Raw genomic sequence first — 17,329 nt, forward strand, 5'->3', positions numbered from 1 at the left:
TACTGCACCTCCCTCACTTTCAGGTGGTAGTCAAGTTTTATAAAATCTGCCCTCCACAACATCTCTTAAATATGCCCCTTTCTTTCTATTCATATTTCCATTATCATAGTTCAAGTCCTTACCATCTTTCACATGGACTACTAGAAGAACCTTCTTTCAGGTCCCCTCAAGTCTATTCTGTCACCTCTTTAATGTATTATCCATACTGCTGCCAAAAGAATCTTACTAAGGCTCCTGCTTGGATCATATCAATCCCTTGCTCAAAAGCCTTCAAAGACTTCCTATTGTCTATATAAACTCCTCTGCATAGAGTCTTAGGCCCTCCACAGTTTGGATCCAACCTAAATTTTCAACTATATTTCATATTACTCTGATTTAGATAAACAAAACTGTTATTTTCAGTCTTTCAGTCATGTCTGACTCTTTGTTACTCCTAGACCATAGCATTCCAGGCCTTTCTATCATACACTACCTCTCAAAATCTGTCCAAGTTCATGTTCATTGTTTCAATGACATTATTGTGCTTATCCTCTGCCATCTTTTTCTTTTGCCTTCAATCTTTCCCAACATCAAGGTCTTTTCCAATGAGTCCCATCTTCTCATTACATGGACAAAGTATTTAAGCTTCAATTTCAGTGTTTAACCTTCTAGTGAATAGCTTGAATTAAATTCTTTATTTGATCTTCTTGCTGTCCAGTGGATTCTCAAAAGTCTTCTCCAGCATCATAATTTGAAAACTTCAATTCTGCAACTCTCAGCTTTCCTTAAAATCCAACTTTCACAACCATACATTACTACCGGAAGAACCATAGCTTTAACTATATGGAGCTCTGAATGTGAGATAATATCTCTGCTTTTTAGTATACTGTCAGATTTGCCATAGTTTTCCTTCCATGAAGCAAGCATCTTTAATTTCATGACTGCGGTCACTATCTACAGTGATCCTTGAGCTCAAGAATATAAAATTTGATATGGCTTCCATTTCTTCTCCCTCTATTTTGCCAGGAAGTAGCTGCCAAGATGGGTGAATTTAATTCAAGTGATGCATATTACTGAGGGCAAGAATCCCTTAGAAGAAATGGAGTAGCCCTACAGTCAATAAAATGGTGAGAAAAGGGAATACTGGGGGTATAATATCAAAAACAACAAAATAATATCTGTTCAAATCCAAGGCAAAAACTAAATAAAATAAAATAGAATACATTTAACAATTTAATAAAATAAAATACATTTAGATTCAAAAAACAAACTTTAAGTTATAAGATGAGAGAACCATGGCTAGACAACAGTTCTTGTGGAAAAGATCTAAGGATTTCAGTAGATGGCAAGTCCAGTATGTGTCACTGAGATGGCACAGCCTCCAAAAAAGCCAGTATGCTCCTAGGCTGCATTAGGGAGGCATAATGTCATAATAAAGGACATAATATTCCATTATATTCTGAAGGCTTATGACTCATTGCTTGGCCATTATATTAGGCATTCAATCAGTGAGAAAACAGTGGGCTTGAGTGGTAAAACCAAAAAGTGAGCCCAGTCTAAAACCGGGACCCATTGTGGAGAAGAATACTGATTTTCAAAAGATGAGGAAAATCTGCAAATACTTTCTAAGGTCCCTCCTAACTTTAATGGTCTATTATTTCTGAGGAAATAGATCTGAGTAAAAGCAAGCATGTTCCGATTGCTTCCTTACTTGATCTGATTGGGTAGTTCATATGAATTAAACCATTGTGTACAGTTTGACAAATGTGCTATTATTCCACTGTCTTTTACTGATGAAGAAAATGAGCCTTCTAGGAGATTAAGTGATTTACTCAAGGTCACATAAATGTTTGTCTTGGAGACAGTTGATAAATAAAATAGCCAGTCTAATTTTATCAGATTGTGCATCAGTAGTCAAATGAACAAAAAAAGGTTATAATGCATCAAAATAGAAAAGTTAGGAAACAATAGCGAGTTGAAAAAATATGAGAACAATTCATTTAGCACTGCTCCTCCTGGTCTGCTGCCAAGCATCTGTCTTTTCACAGATATGCTCATTTGGAACTTCCAGGAACATCTCACTAAGTTTCTGGACTGGATCACCTTGAATAATTTACTCTCCCTGCCCTTTCTTTGATTTTTTTTAAGACTGGATTTTAGGTTTGGGCATGTGAAGGAAGTAATTCTACAAAAAAAAAGCCCCTTTTTTTGAACTTTATTTTTTTCTTAACACACGAGTCACACAGGATAGCCTGTCATCTAATGTCCATCTTGGAGTGAGTTTACTATATCATAGAGGAGATCACAGATCCCTTGAAGAATATAAAGGAAACCATGGTAGGGGAAATAACCAAAGTAACTAATGTTGCTTTTAAACCATTAAATGAAACAAATGGAGTGGGAGGCCTGGGGAAAAGAGGGGAGAGGAGAAAGAAGAGAAAAAAATTTATTCAGGGCATCATGGATAATAAGAATGTGAAGGAATTTAAAAGGAGCAGAGTTAAAGAGAGTGTGGTTATGAGAATACATTCCGAGACTGACCTTTCTATGGGATGGGAGGAGATTGGAACAGTTGAATTTTTGCAAAACTTATAAAGTTTTATAAAGTCAGCTCTCTTGGGTTTCAGTGCCACATCGTAGGATCACTGGAGCAAGGATTTAGAACATCAGTAAATGCCTGGACATTTCCTACTGAATGTTCCAAAGCCATCTCCAATACCACACATTGAAAACAGAACTTATTATTTTCCCTAAAATTTACCCCTCTTCTTAATTTCTCTATTTTTATTAAGGGAACTACCATTCTTTCTTTCACCTTTAAGACCTACTATTGGCAAGTTACTCTTCCTCACTTCCCATAGTCAATCAGTTGTTAAGCCTTGTGTATTTTATCTCTGTAACGTCTTGCCCCTCCTCCCCTTTCTTTCTACATATCTGGATACCACCCTCAACTTTCTGTAGATCCGTAGAGACTGCACCATTGCACATACGTCCTTGATAACCTCGTATCCAGACCATATCAAAAGCATCCTAATTAGACTACTGGCTTCCAGTCTCCCCTTTCTCTAAAATATCCATCACAGAGATGCCAAAACAATATTCCTAACAAGCAGATCTGACCATGTTTTTCCTGTCCCTCAATCAAAAATTTGCAGTGACTCCCTAGTTGCCTCTAGGATAAAATACAAACTCTTCTGCTGGCCATTTAAAGCCCTTTGTAATCTGTATCTAGCCTTCCATTCCTGGCTTCATGCCTATGATTTCTCCCCATGCACTCCATTCCTGTGAGCCTGGCCTGATTGCTGGGAAAGAACACTCCCTTTCTCATCTCCCAGACTTGGCACAGGCTGTCCCCCATGACTGGAATGGATTCTTTCCTCACATCAACCTTGCAGAATCTCTTAGCTTCCTTTAGAGTTCAGCTTCTACTAGAGATGTTTCCTGAACCTCTTAGTTGCTAGAGATTGCAGCTTACTTTGTCTATATTTTGTATTTGGTTACTTATGCACATGTTGTTTTCCTCATAGAGTGTAAGCCTCTTCACTGAAGGCGAGACTGCTTCTGCTTTGAATTTGTTTCTTTTGATCTTAGCATGGTGGCTGGGACATTACTAGGAGCTTAATGTTTATTGATTGAGGTTGCAAAGTTAAATAGAACTTAGTAGGAGGTGTTGTGGAGAGAGGTTCACAGGGTCAGTGTGAAGCTCAAACAAGACATATATGTAAACGCTTTAAAGTGTTATATAATTGTTAGCTATTCATAGACTATAAATCACCTAAAGCTCCTTTCCTTTTTAGTTCTAGATGGTGGTGATCTCTTAATATTTTAGTTTTAATAATTTATTTTATATTAAATATATTTCAATTATCAAATATTTATTTTCTTTTCCTCCCACCTCTGCCCCCTCACATACAACTGTGAAAGAAAAAAACCCCACCAAAATCATTATAACAAATGTGCAGAGTTGAGCAAAGTTAATTTCTATGTTGACCATGTCCAAAAATGTATGTCCCATTCTACACCTTGAAACTGTCTTGAATCTTTTCTTACAAGAGCCACTTAGAATTAAAAAACCTTTAATTAAAATCAATTCATTAGGAGCTATGCCCATAATGTGCCTTATATCCTGGTTGTACCACTTAATGCTTATATGACCTAGGTGTATGTAAGGAGGATTTTGTTATCCTTCTAAGTTAGTTAACTAACTTAGAGTTAGTTTCTCAGGATCCATGGCTATGGGAATGTCTAGTTTCCAGGTGTTAGATAATAGCTTCCAGAAGAGTCTCAAGGATTCTAGATAGTAGTTCCCAGAATCATAGTGATACACAGTCCTACTGAGTCTGTACCATGAGATAATTGATATTTACTACTCTTGCACAGAATGATGATATTGCTCAAGTTAACCTGTGAGCTTAACTGTTGGCAAGATGCCTTCTTTGTTTGTTGCCCTATAAAGTAAGTAGGCATTGGTCAGCAGGGATGGGGGAAACCATGAGGAACCCATGGGGTATCTGTGTGTGCCTCATTCGGCCCCCATTGAGGCTTGAGGGGACTTAGGGGAGTGCACAAATGTGCCTGTCTTGATTAACCCATTGAGACATATGGATAGTTGCCCCCCCTTCTTGCCGGCCCCTGTGAGGAGGGTGATTAGGGAATGCTGTAGGTGCTGGTTCTCCCAGCAACTATTTGAGAAGACTAGACTAGACTAAGGCTGATTATTAACTCCTCCAAAACCATCTGCCTATCTGACCAGATCTGACCAGATCTGAACCTGTTAAGAAGCTGGAGATCGAAAACTCCAATACCTCCCGTATGCTATCTGTGAAACACTAGGTAAGTCATTTAGCTAACTTGAGCCTCATTTTCATCATCTGTTAAATGAGGGGTCTGCACTATATGGCCTCTAAGGTCTTTTCCAGTTATAAGTCTATGAAACTATTATCTCAGGAGATATGAAAAAGCAAAGACAAAATACTTCTCTACAGGAAGCTTATGAAGCAATGAGTTATAATGCAGACTCTCTGTGGGAAGATATTAGGCATGTTTAAGTCAGTTTATACGTTAATGAATAAGATAAAGAGGAAGGGAAGGAGAAGAAAAAATTTGCAAAGAAACTGAAGGGTGATGTAACTTAGGCTGTAGGTTTTATTTCCCTCCAAGTTTAAGTTTGGCCATTAATCATTTCTGATCCAAGGGGAAAAGGATCAGTCACTTTTCTGTAATCCTAACCCAACACTCTGGCTTCTTCTTGAAAAGCTGAAGGTATACTATAACCTCCAATAAATAGGTATGTTCAGTATGTGCTTGTGTATTGGTAGTTACAACAGTTCACAGATGGGCCCTTTTAGCATGAACAATCACATAAACCCTAGTTATCTTAACAGAAAGGTAGCAGGTGGACCAAAGTAAGAAGAAAAACAACGAGAGAGGCTACCAGGTGGAGACAAAGATGTGCATACCCTTTCCTTCTCCTACCCTAATCAATAATAAAGCTAAGTTCTCTTTTCTTAGTCTCTTGTTTTTGCAAGGATTAAGCCTGTTCTGCCAATTAGTGTTGTCAAAATCCCCAAGAACCTTTGCCAGTTGCTACAGAAGAAAGTGTAAGAGGACAAAAGAAGAAGAGGTAGTTAATTATATAAGGAATATATTTTCATGGTTTTCTTCTTAAGTCATAGGGGAGACTGAGAAAATATTTAAAATCTGAATATGTGAATAAGCTATATGGAATGGGAGCAAAATGAGTGTACAGAAATGACCTCCTCACTCTTCCACATCCTACATGGTCAATCGGTTGCTAAGTCTCAGAGATTCTGCCTCCACAGAATCTCTTGTGTTCATCACCTTCTTCTACTTACACCACAACCACCTTCCCGCTTTAGGCTTGCTTCAACTCTTCCCTCCACTATTACACTAGCCATCTAATTGGTCTCTCTGCTTCACAATCTTCCCTCTCCAATTCACCTGCCCAAGTGCTCTATCTATAGTAAAGGTTTGATCCTATCACTCCCCTTGCTTAATAAAATCCAGTGACTCCTTATTGCCTGATAGATCAAATATAAACTCCTCTAGCACTTAAAGCCCTTTGCAACCTACCTTTGCAGGCCTTGAGGACATACTACATTCCACATCCTGTCCCTCTGCCTTTGCAAAGGTTTTCCCCTATACTTGGAAGCTCTGCTTCAAAGAATTCCTGGCTTGCTTCAAAGTTCAGATTGTCATCTCCTATATACAGTTTATCCAGCTTCCAGTGCCTTCCCTACCCTCTCAAATTATCTTGTATTTACTTTGTATGTATTTCATATATGCTTTTGCATGTACCTAATAGAATGTGGATAGGTACTCTTTCATTTTTGCCTTTGTAGGCCCAGTGATTGATGAAATATTTTCATGGAGACATAGTTCAGCTTATATTCTAGACTTTAAAAAAAAAAAAAGGTAAAACACAACGATTGGCTTTTGGGAAGGAAACAACATCTTACCTTGATGGCTTTCTGGATGTTAATACATGATTCTCTTATGGTATGTAGCAATTTATTAAACCGTCCCATTTCTTGGACAAGCACAGTGTTCATACTTTGTGTGTAAGTTGTTGGATATCTCCTCATTGCAGCCTCAATGTCAAAATTTGAGGGAAGTTTGCCCAAAATGTCACCAGCCACCTCATTGACTACCTCATCTGATGATTTTGCACCAGCACCTGTAGAACGAGACTATAAACAACAGACAAAAGTTTGTTCATCAGGCATCCTATTGAAAGTCCAAGCAGAGCCGAATCAAAATGTCCTCAAGGACAACAGTTCCTAGAGTTTGTATATAGAACATCTCTGCTTTCTTACTTGTCATATTCCTCCAAATAGTTACTTTAGAGGTGCTCCATGGTAGGGGATGTCAGTTTTGAAGAGTTTGAAGTAAAAGGGTGACTCAGTTTGGTGAAGAAAAAGATCTAGTCAATGATTCAGAGTCAAGAGTCAAGTCATCCCAAAAATATGTCAGGAGAATGTAAAGAAGAATGACAATGAAAAATCCTGGAGTGCTGATTAATACGGTGACCAGTCACAAAATCAAATGACTGATAGTGATACATGCCTCTATCCTCCTGCTAGAGAGGTGGGAGGCTACGGGTGCAGAATATTGTCAGACATGGCCAATGTGTACTATACCTTGTTACAAGGAAGGGTTGGAGTGGTTGGAGAGACATTATTTTGATGTGCCACTGATTTTTTTTTTGAAGGGCACAAATTAACACCAAAGAGGGAATAGGGAAAGAAGTGGAGTATAGAGCCAATAGGTGAAGTGTAGCAGGAGACAAGGCTACTTAGCTATGAGAATAGTCAGGTGGTAGTGAAAGACTCCATATAAAGGAAATTGAATTTGAACTGAAAAATCATCAGGAAGGTTTATTGGCTAAAACATCATGAAGCTTATTGGATATAAAAATGAATCAGGTGGGCAATAAAGAGAGGTTTTTTCTCCTTTCTTTAACAGACAATAGGCACACTGTTTACACTTCTCTGGAAATGGAAAAGAAGCCACCTTGAGTGATTGATATCATTAGCAATAAGGTAGAAATCTCTCTTAGCTTTAGTTGCACGTATCATATGAAATGGAACCCGATTTTGCAATTTAGAACCCCCTAAGTTACCTGAGTTCCAGACCTGAGGTTTCAACAGTGTAGACAGAGACCTGCTCAGGAAACTTCCTCCACAAAAGCCAATCAACAACTGTTTTGCAGCGGATAAATTCAGTTGCCTTGGGGCACTGAAAGGTTTAGTGACTTACCTAGAGTCACAAAGCCCACATGTGAACAAGTGACAGGACCTCAGCTCAGGTTATCCTAATTCTAAGGTCACTACAACATGCTGCTTCTGGTTAATACATATATGCGAGTGCTAAAATATAAACCAAAAATGTTTATATATGTTCTTATCACATTTTATCCATCTGAGGAAACTTTTCTTTTCTTTCTGGTTCTGCTTTACAGCTTATGATCTCTTTCCATGTCTGTTTATAAAATCTTAACTGCAGAAGTTCTCATCAGTTCCAACCTTTCTCCAAATGAAGGCCACCGGCAACATCCACATCAAGTAGGGAAACAGCCTCTATTCAAACACCTCCAGTAATGGAGAGATTATTATTTCACAAGGAATTCTGGATGGTTCTATTTGTTACAGGGTTTGTGTTTGGCCTTCCTTTAACTTCTACCTGGTTTTAGTTCTATGCTCTATACCCAGTCATCCAAGAAGAACATGTCTAATTCCTTTTTCAAATGACAACCTTTCATATATTTGAAAATGACAGAGGCAGCTTAGGTGTGACTAACAGCACTGAACTTGGAGTCAGGATGATCCTGCCTCAGACACTTCCAGGCTATTTCTTTTCTGAAGGCAAACCTAGGCCATCTTTTTGCCTCAATGCTTACTTATTAGTCTTTAACAACTGAATGGGTTTTGCCTCAGACAAAGTGAGACCTGGGAAAGACCTGAGCTTAAAATGGCCAAGGTCATCCACTACATTTGGGGCTGGCCTCCGTCTTGCTACTGGAGTCTGGTGACTCTGGAGAAGAGAGTGAGGTTGATGATTTTGTCCAACCCTGTATACAGAGATTAACCACAGCAACGTGATCACTGGGCAAGTCCCTTAACCTCTTCCAGGCTCGGTTTCTTACTCTGAAAAATGAGGACAATAAAAACACCTGTCTCAAAGGATTGTTTTGAGGAGCAAAGAAATAGTAGGCGCTGCTTTGCAAACCTTAAAGAGCTGTATAAATGTTAGTCATTATAGCTGTGAAGTCCTCTGCTATATCTCTTCTAAAACCTTTTCAGTTTCTGAGCTGGTCTCATAGCAAGAAGTCTCCTCTCTACCCAAGGAACCCTCACCTGGACAAAGCTTGCCAACACCTATTGGAAAATGCAATGGCCAGAACTGAACACCATTCTTCAAATATTTCCTGACCAAAGCAAAATACAATATCACTGACTATACTGTGGACAATGTAATTCTATTAATTCAGGTTAGTTAAGATAGCAAACGTTCTTGAGTATGTCTAAAGAACATCTGAGATTGAGACTTATTGGGAAAATTTTTCTTTGATTTTGGGTAAAGGGTCCCTCATCAATACAGAATGGCATAACACAGTATTATGATGCTCTATCACATAATTCCTTTAAAAACATTGGCCTTTCCCTCTCCCCAATAGGTAAGTTATCATAATCAATTACAATACAAGGTACTGTTTTAATGACAAAACTTTTTGTTATTTTTTTAGTTTGTATAGTCTGGGAAACATGAATAGTAAAAATATGTCAGTGTGTCTCCTCCACCATAGTCTAAGGAGAAAAGTACAGTCAATAAGATTCTGTAGTTATACTCTTTTCAGAGAATCTCCCTGTATTCTCTCTTGGTCGCACAATACATCGAGAGTACAGTATTCTGTTCCAGGTGCCATGGATAAGCTGTGGCATCCAAAGATGGGCAATCATAGTGAAGGTTCTTGAGTTATGTCACTTGAAGATCAGATGTGGGTATGTTTAGCTTAAAGAAGAAAAAATTCAGGGGGAGGCATGATAGCAATATTCTAGTATTTGAAGGGATAGATGCCGTGTAGAAAAGGGATTAGATTTGTTTTATCTGGCCCTAGGCTACAGAAGCAGGAGCAACAGGTAAAAAGTTGAAAAGTGGCAAATTTTGGATTGTTAAAATCAGAAAAATCTTCCTATTTAGACTCATAGCAAATAACCAAAGGCTTACAGAGTGAGTGAAAATAGAAACAAAATTCACCTGGAAGAAGAAATGTTCAAGGACATTAAGGAAACAAACAAAAAAGTAGGCATGAAAGCATTATGATATCTCAAACTACACTACAGAGCAGCAATAATCAAAACTTTGATACTTATTAAAAATTGGAAAAGTTGATTGATGGGACAAATTATTTATTCAAGACCTAGAAGTCATCAAACATAACAGTCCAATATTTGATAAACCCAAGGACAGTGACTACTCTGGTAAGGGCTCCTTATTTGACAAGAATTGCTGTGAAAATTGGAAAGCAGAATGGCAGAAATTTGATTTAGAATAGAATAGATTAATACCTTATGCCACATACTACAATAGGCACAAAATGAACTAAATATAAAAGATTATATCATTAAAAAATATAGAGAATGGAAGGAGATGCTTTGTACAACTATGGCTAGGAGAATGTGAATTCTTAACAAAATAAGAAGCAGAGGTGATTATGGGAGATAAAATAGGTAATTTTGTTTATAAAAAAACAATGCTCCTCAAATGAGAAGAGACAGTTAAATTTTGGGGAAAAAAACAACCTTTTGCAGCACATACAACATCACAGATTTACTGGACATTGATTTAAACAGTCTGTCTTCCCACAGTTCCTTCAGTGTTTGTCACTTTCACCTTTTGTTATCTTTGCCAGTTTAAAAAGAATCACACAATTTTTAGGACATCTATAAGTATTATCTGTTCTCTAAATATGAAACAAATGTATACCTTTTCAGCTATGTAGAGTCACACAGCAGAAAATACTTGTTAAGATATTAAAATAACTACTAAATTCTCTTTTAGAAAACTCACATATCTGGTTTTAAGACTCTTAAAAATAATAAGGATTTTAACATTTCAAATGTCTATTTCATTAGCACAAATTTCCCATCCCCCAAATCTGCTCTCAGTCACAGAAAACAGAATTGGAATGATATGAATTTTGGAATTACAATATCTGTCTAGGCCTGCTACTGAGAAATGAGGTCAATGGGATGCTATTTGATTGTTATTAAGTCATAAACATTCAAGAAATCACTTCTGTTAGCTTTCTCATCTTTTCTAAACTAGTTTTTGCAAATATCTACGTGGAGCTTTTTCTTTACTGAATTACTAGATCAATGAAGGTTAAGTTAGATCTGTTTTCAAGGAATCATCTGTATACTTATCCTTTTCATGGTTTTTAGACCAGCTTCCTTCCCTTTTGTGAGTTTTAAAAGAAACAAATTATCTAGTTTTGAACTGTATCAAGACTAGAGGGCAGAACTGAAACCAACCAGTGAAATTTACAGAGGCAAATGTGTGCATTCCAGGAAAGAGTAAGCCTGCTAATAACTAGAATTATAAAAATAAAATGAGATGACTTAGGAGACAATGGGTTCTCGCTTACTGTAGAGTTCTTCAGGGCTTGTTTGGGATGTTAAATTGGTAAAGTCCTTTTTTTGTAGGGGAAAGGGAAGACTATTTTATTGGTTCTTTTTAAAAAGAGAAAACATTGCTGTCACTTCCCAGTAAGTCCTCCCCTTCCCCTGACACCGAACTCTCCCTTGTTATAAACATGTACAATAAAACAACAGGCTGGGCATGTCTGACAATGGATGCCTCTTTTTGCTGAGGCAGGAGGTCACTCTTCCCTGGACAAAGGGGATCATTGGTCAGATTTGAATTATGCAAGATGTCCTCTTACGGTCCCAGTGAGCTATACAAAAAATTAAAGGTTCATAATAGCATTCATCATATCTCTGTTTCGTGCTAAATTTGTAGGTATACATGAAGGATCTGTGGCTTTATTGGGAGGGGAAACTCTGGTTTAGGAAATCCCTCTCTCATTTCATCACAACTTATGAGTTCTTCCTGACCCCAAGTTCAAGTTGTTACATGTATAATGTAAAATTGTGCTTTTTTTCTTCTCCTTGTTCTGGTCCATCTACATGCTCCTGAATTATGGCAATTCCAATCTTGAACTACTGGACTATTGCCAACCTACTACTATAAGAGTGGTTGCCAATCTGACTTTGAGGCTATTGGAGAGGCTGTTTAATTAAACGCTGAGAAGCTGCCCCTTGTGTATTTCACCTTATTTGTCTGGTCCTGAGTCATTTTCTACTGGAATGAGACTACTATTTTATATGTTTTATAATGTGGTACATATCATCAAGTTTAAATAAAGCCAAAAGATACTATATTTGTTCTGTGCCAGAATCCTGGGTATGGCATATACCTTATTTCCCAAACACCTATTTGCTGGTGCACACATATATGTGCTAGCCCTTTAACAAGTATTTATTCATTAATGTTGTGTATGTGGCAAATGGACTGCAAAAAATCTCTTTGGACGCAGGGCTTTGCCAGAAGGGACCATAGCACCAGTAGGAATAGAAATTCCACAGGCTTTCTCTGTCTCAATATCATGTCATGGTGACTCCCGAACCAGACTGCTTTAAGCTTCGCAGCTCTTTAAGCCAGCTGTTGCTTCTCTCTCTTGCTGCAAAGTACAGACTGCACAAAAATAAAATGAACTAATCTGAAAAGATCATTCAGCTGAATACCTTTACTACAATTGTAGTACTTCTGCAATTGATTACAATTCCACTTAATAATTATGTGAACTCATACTGTATAGGCTAATTAGGTTCCACAAAATTAAACATCAATTAAGCACTGCCTATCACAGTAACTGCCAATTGTAAGAGCAGATTTTCAATGCACTGAATACAGTATGAAAAAAGAAATCCTACAACAACACTAGCATGCACTGTGTAGGAGGCATCTTTCATGTGCCTCATTACAGACTTGTTTGTGCAGATCACTTACCAGCGTAAGAAGAATATTATCAAATAGCAGTTGTGTTTCAGACTGATCTTTAGTAATATCTGCATTAGCATTCATCCCAAAGATCTCTGGGGCAGGATTCAAGGGCAACTCCTTTGTGTAGTCAATGTAACTCTTGTACTACAAAAACAAACGATAGGAGGTTAGATATCAGTTGTGGAATGGAATCTTTACAGTTAACTCTTTTATCTTCAGTACTCAGTTGGGTGGGTTGAGCTACCCCTAGAGACTGGGCCATCAGAAAACCACGTGACAAACAGAAAGCATAAAGACCAACAAGAGAAGAAGCTTGAGCCATGCAAAGACAAAGAAAGAAAATGGCAAAGTATCACATCTAGGATTTCCTATTGATGTTAATCTGACAGACCAGATCATCAGTGCTGCTGTCTGAATTACAAGGTGTTAAAGACTTACATGGCTAGAGATATTTACTGAAGAATTCACAGGATCAGGGGGAAACCGGCAGCCCCAAGATCCCATTCCTATTCACTCAGAAGTGACAATCCTATTCAGCAGAGTTGTCCCTAAGCCTCAGCTGCCTGTTTGCCGAGGTTTGCTACAAATCCCACAGGTTAAATGTACACGTGACATGAAAGACACTGCTCTAGTGATGAAGTCAGTTCATGATACCTCCCAAAGCAAAGGCTTTTACTGAAAATGAAGGTGAGTAGGAAAAAATCCCAGAAAGGCTCTTGTGACAACCCCCGGGTCAGCCTTGTTCAGAGGCTAGGTACTCAGAGAACTTATGAAATGAAGGAAGTGACTTGGCTCAGGGATGGGTCTTCAAGAACTGAGGATGAATGGTATAAAGTCGTTATACTGGGGATTATGGACTGTGCCTTAGCTTGTCTATGAGCTACTAGTCTTCTACTGCTCTCCCCACCTTCCAGGAACTCTTTCTAGCTCAGTTTTCTCAGTGTTTTTGAATTTTTCTTTATTTTTTCCTCATTATAAAAATTCTCACAAACCAGGTTGGCTCAAGAAGAAATGTACCTCTTGGTACTCTTCTTTTCATTTCAGTGTCCTCCAGCTGCCTGTGAGTGTTCTAGAAACAGGCACCCATCGCCATCTTGGTATCTGGTAACCAACTGCCTCCTCCATTCCAAGCTCACTCTAAGAAGGGATTGCTAGCTCTAATTCTCAACAGAGAGAGGCCTTATCTCTTAGGCTGTTATTTCCACAAGTTCAGTTGCCAAACTGATTTTCATGAAGCACACATGTGACCAAATAACATCCAGGGGCTGCCTGTTGTTTCGAGGATCAAATACAAATTCCTGTATTTGGCGTAAAACCCTTGCCGATTTGGCCCCAAAATACGTCTCCCTCCTTGCTGCATGTTATTCCTCACCATGCACACTGCGGTCAGACTAAACTGATTTCTTTGCTGTTCCTCATCCCCAGAGCTCCATCCTCTGCTTCTCTGTCTCTGCACCGGCTATCATCCATACCTCTTCACCTCCACCTCTTAGAATTTCTAGTTTCCTGAAAGTTTCAGCTTGAATGCTGCCATCTACATGAGACCTTTCCTGATGCCCCTATCTATCTTCCCCTCACAATCACCTTACAGTTGTTTTTGTTCATTTTAATATATCTCCACTGGATGGACCATAAGTTAGTTTCTTGAAAACAGGGATTTTTTTTTGTTTTTGCCTTTTGATCCTCTGATCCTACTTGCTCTACACAAACACATAGTGCAATGTCTAGGCATAATAGGCATTTAATAAATATATTTTTAAAAATAATAGCAGACATCTGATTATACCATTTGTTAATTTCAGTTTTCTTAAAATTACACATACTTACATCACCGCTGGGAGGGGCATAATAGATACCACTGGAGTCAAACTTATAGTGTGGATTTTGAACTATCTCTGGATTGTAGAATTTGTTTAAAATGCTACGCAATGTACGTCGGTCCCAGTCATCAGTAACTCTTCCACCATAATTGCATTCACCAGTCATATATCGCAGTGCATCATAGGGAAGCTCCTAAAAATAAGATGTCAGTGTTTCAACCAGCTCCTGATATTAGTGTTTTTGACATTAGCAAAGTTATATACAGGGTCATATTAAATTAAGAGTTTTACAAAAGACTTTCTTCCTCAAAACTATACTTTTTATTTTTTCTTATAAGCTCTATAATTTTCTTTCCCTCTTTCCTTTCACTGTCCCTAACCCTTAACAAATGCCTTATATGTGCCAATTATTCAAGAAATTGAACTCCAAATATAGTTGTATTTCCTTTTGAAGCACAGTCATGGTGTCGTTCAACCATTTTAGTCTTAAAGATCATACCTACTGTCACAATCTTTTTCTGCCAAACTGTGGAAGCCTGTGCTACTAAAACCATCCTTCCTTTGTTCTTAGAGAAGCCAAGAGAGATGATACAGCAGGACCTTGAAATTATGTGTTTCTTCATGAAGCCATAAGGCAAGCCTGTGACTATATTGTTTGATTTCTTAGCACCGTATCATAAAATCCTAATGAGTGCTTGAGATTTTGTAGGAATGCATAGCCTCCCAAACACCTAACTATTCTAAATTTCTTTGGCTACAGCCTTCCTTGCTTTTAGGACTTCTAATCTGTTGCTGATATCAATTCCTTTCTTTTTCTCTCCTCTTCAAAATAAAAGAAAGCCAGTATTAGAAGCAAATGATAAAATGGATTAGGGAGTCACAAGACCTGGTTGTGTCACCAACTCAGAATAAACTATTAATGGGTTTGTAATTAGCTCTATGCTGTTAATAATGAAGTATATCAGAAACTACTGGCTGTTAACTGTTGAATTCATGTCATGGGAGTCGAAATTAATCAGAAGGCCCTTAAGTATAAATGAACTTAAAATGTCATAAAGAGCCAAACAGAAAAGGTCCTTGCTGTTAATTTAACTCTACCTCATACTGGTTCAGAAACATGCTGAGCTGCTGTACACTGATTCTCAGGTCGGTCTCATTGAACTCATAAGGAATATTCCATCCCAGAGGCCCAAATTTCCGTCTTTCTTGAACTAACGCATGGAAAAAACAGAGGCCGTAGAGCAATTTCTTGAACTCTTCCTTTAAAAAGAAGATAACAATTGTTATATCACTTAATTTTTCTTGCTGTTATGTCATAGACAATAACAATAATGCCTTGTGTTTCAATAGAGTTTATTCTTTTCAAAAACTTTATATATATATACACATACATATACATACATATATATTAGCTTGTTTAGATGTTATTTAGGTACTAATGCTTATGCATAATAAATCAACAAGCACCTAATAAGGGTACACCATATGTCAGGCACAGTGCTAAGTTCTGGGGGCATCAAGACAAAAATGAAACAACTCTCACATTGTTTGCCATTACTTCAGTGCTTCATAGTGAATCTTAGAAGGAGTATTTAAGTAATAAAATACAAAAACTTTTTGAGATAGGAAAGGTATTATTATGCATTTAGAATGGTTAAGTCACACAGCTAAGCTGGGACTATGTCTAACTGAAGCAGCATCATGTTGAGACCTCTCTGGATTCTTAGTTTCTTCATAAACGAAGGCGCTACACTATGTGGCCTGCAAGGTGCCATCCATCCCTAGATCTGTCAGCCTGTGACCAAGGTCTTGGAATGGTTGGTCTAGCGCTCCCTTCATCAAGCCATTTTTAAAAGACAGAAGTCATTTTTCTCTTGTTCGAAAGCAGCCTCATAAAGGCATAAAAGCATACCAAGAGGGACCTAGGAGAGCCACAAAAGAGAGGAACAGCAGAGATCGTTCACCGGCATGCAGCCATCCTGTTCACACATAAAAGTGTTTATTTGTACACGGCTCATTCCTCATTTCTATCATGACCTAGTAAGATCTCAGGATATACTGCTGTTATTTTTGAAAGAATTTGGTTCAATAACAGAATATCTAAAATGTTCTGAAACATCAGTGTTTTCATAGTGTAGTTGGCAGGTGGTTTGTTTTGAATACTTCATTTGTGAGACTCAGGATCCCCATCTGAGTTTGATCAGCAATTCCTTATTGCTTACTCTACTAAAACCTGTGATCATTGCAAGGGATACACCTTTGGTCCAGGAGAAAAATTTAACAAAAAAAAATTTGCAAACTTGCAGAAATGACCCTAGCACAAAGCTTGAAAGGAACTTGCCACCTCCTGGACCCCAGGTACTATAAAGGCTGTTTGAACAAAAACTGATAGAGCTCTATATATGGTACAAGACAAGGCAAATCTTACACATTAAGGACAAGATGTTAGATTACTTTAAAATCAAGTTTCTACTGTTCGTGATTAATTTCTTTAAAAAAAAATTCTTCCTTATTTTTCTGATTTTTCCACTGGTGTACATTTAAAACATGCTTTGACAACAAAAGTGTGGGTTTTTTAATGGCAGCAACTTACTACGGTTCATAACCCCTGTTAAAATGAGCTCTCTTCCATTTTTAATTATGGCAAAATGATGTGAAACAATTTTAGGTCAGAGACATTCATGTAGAAAATCCTAATCATGAAAACAGTAGGTGGTTTCCCAGCTATCTTGGCAACTCTGAAAAAGGCACTTATGATTTCCATAAATCAACCAGTACAATCATTTTGGCTCTCATTATAGTTATATGGAGAAAATATTTTTACGTTTTAATTTAGAGATATGGTCCCAAATAGCAAAAGACTTAGTTAATATCCTGCTACAAGATCTCCAGCCTTGCAGATTTGTATTAGCAATGGCTTATATCTGACTTCCTAAGTAGAAATT

General features: G+C 37.8%; 1 protein-coding gene and 1 long non-coding RNA gene across 4 annotated transcripts in view; one reads left to right on the forward strand and one right to left on the reverse strand.

Annotated features, from left to right (window-relative positions):
• The window catches only part of DNAH7 (dynein axonemal heavy chain 7), a 282,757-nt gene that overhangs the window by 39,349 nt on the left and 226,079 nt on the right, over positions 1–17,329 (reverse strand). For all 3 annotated transcript variants that reach the window (XR_011967739.1, XM_072612713.1, XM_072612714.1), the window contains 4 exons: positions 15,483–15,644; positions 14,392–14,577; positions 12,571–12,708; positions 6,459–6,689 (listed from right to left, as the gene is read on the reverse strand). Coding sequence is in view for 2 of the 3 variants with exons in the window: in XM_072612713.1 (XP_072468814.1) it covers positions 6,459–6,689; positions 12,571–12,708; positions 14,392–14,577; positions 15,483–15,644 (717 nt within the window). In the remaining variant the exon portion in view is untranslated. The remainder of the gene's footprint in view (positions 1–6,458; positions 6,690–12,570; positions 12,709–14,391; positions 14,578–15,482; positions 15,645–17,329) is intronic.
• The window catches only part of LOC140506029 (uncharacterized), a 121,934-nt gene continuing 117,363 nt past the window's right edge, over positions 12,759–17,329 (forward strand). The window contains exon 1 of the long non-coding RNA XR_011967740.1: positions 12,759–13,251. This is a non-coding gene — a long non-coding RNA (uncharacterized lncRNA). The remainder of the gene's footprint in view (positions 13,252–17,329) is intronic.

The sequence above is a fragment of the Notamacropus eugenii genome, chromosome 5 (genome assembly GCF_028372415.1).
Source record: "Notamacropus eugenii isolate mMacEug1 chromosome 5, mMacEug1.pri_v2, whole genome shotgun sequence".
Taxonomy (NCBI): Eukaryota; Metazoa; Chordata; class Mammalia; order Diprotodontia; family Macropodidae; genus Notamacropus; species Notamacropus eugenii.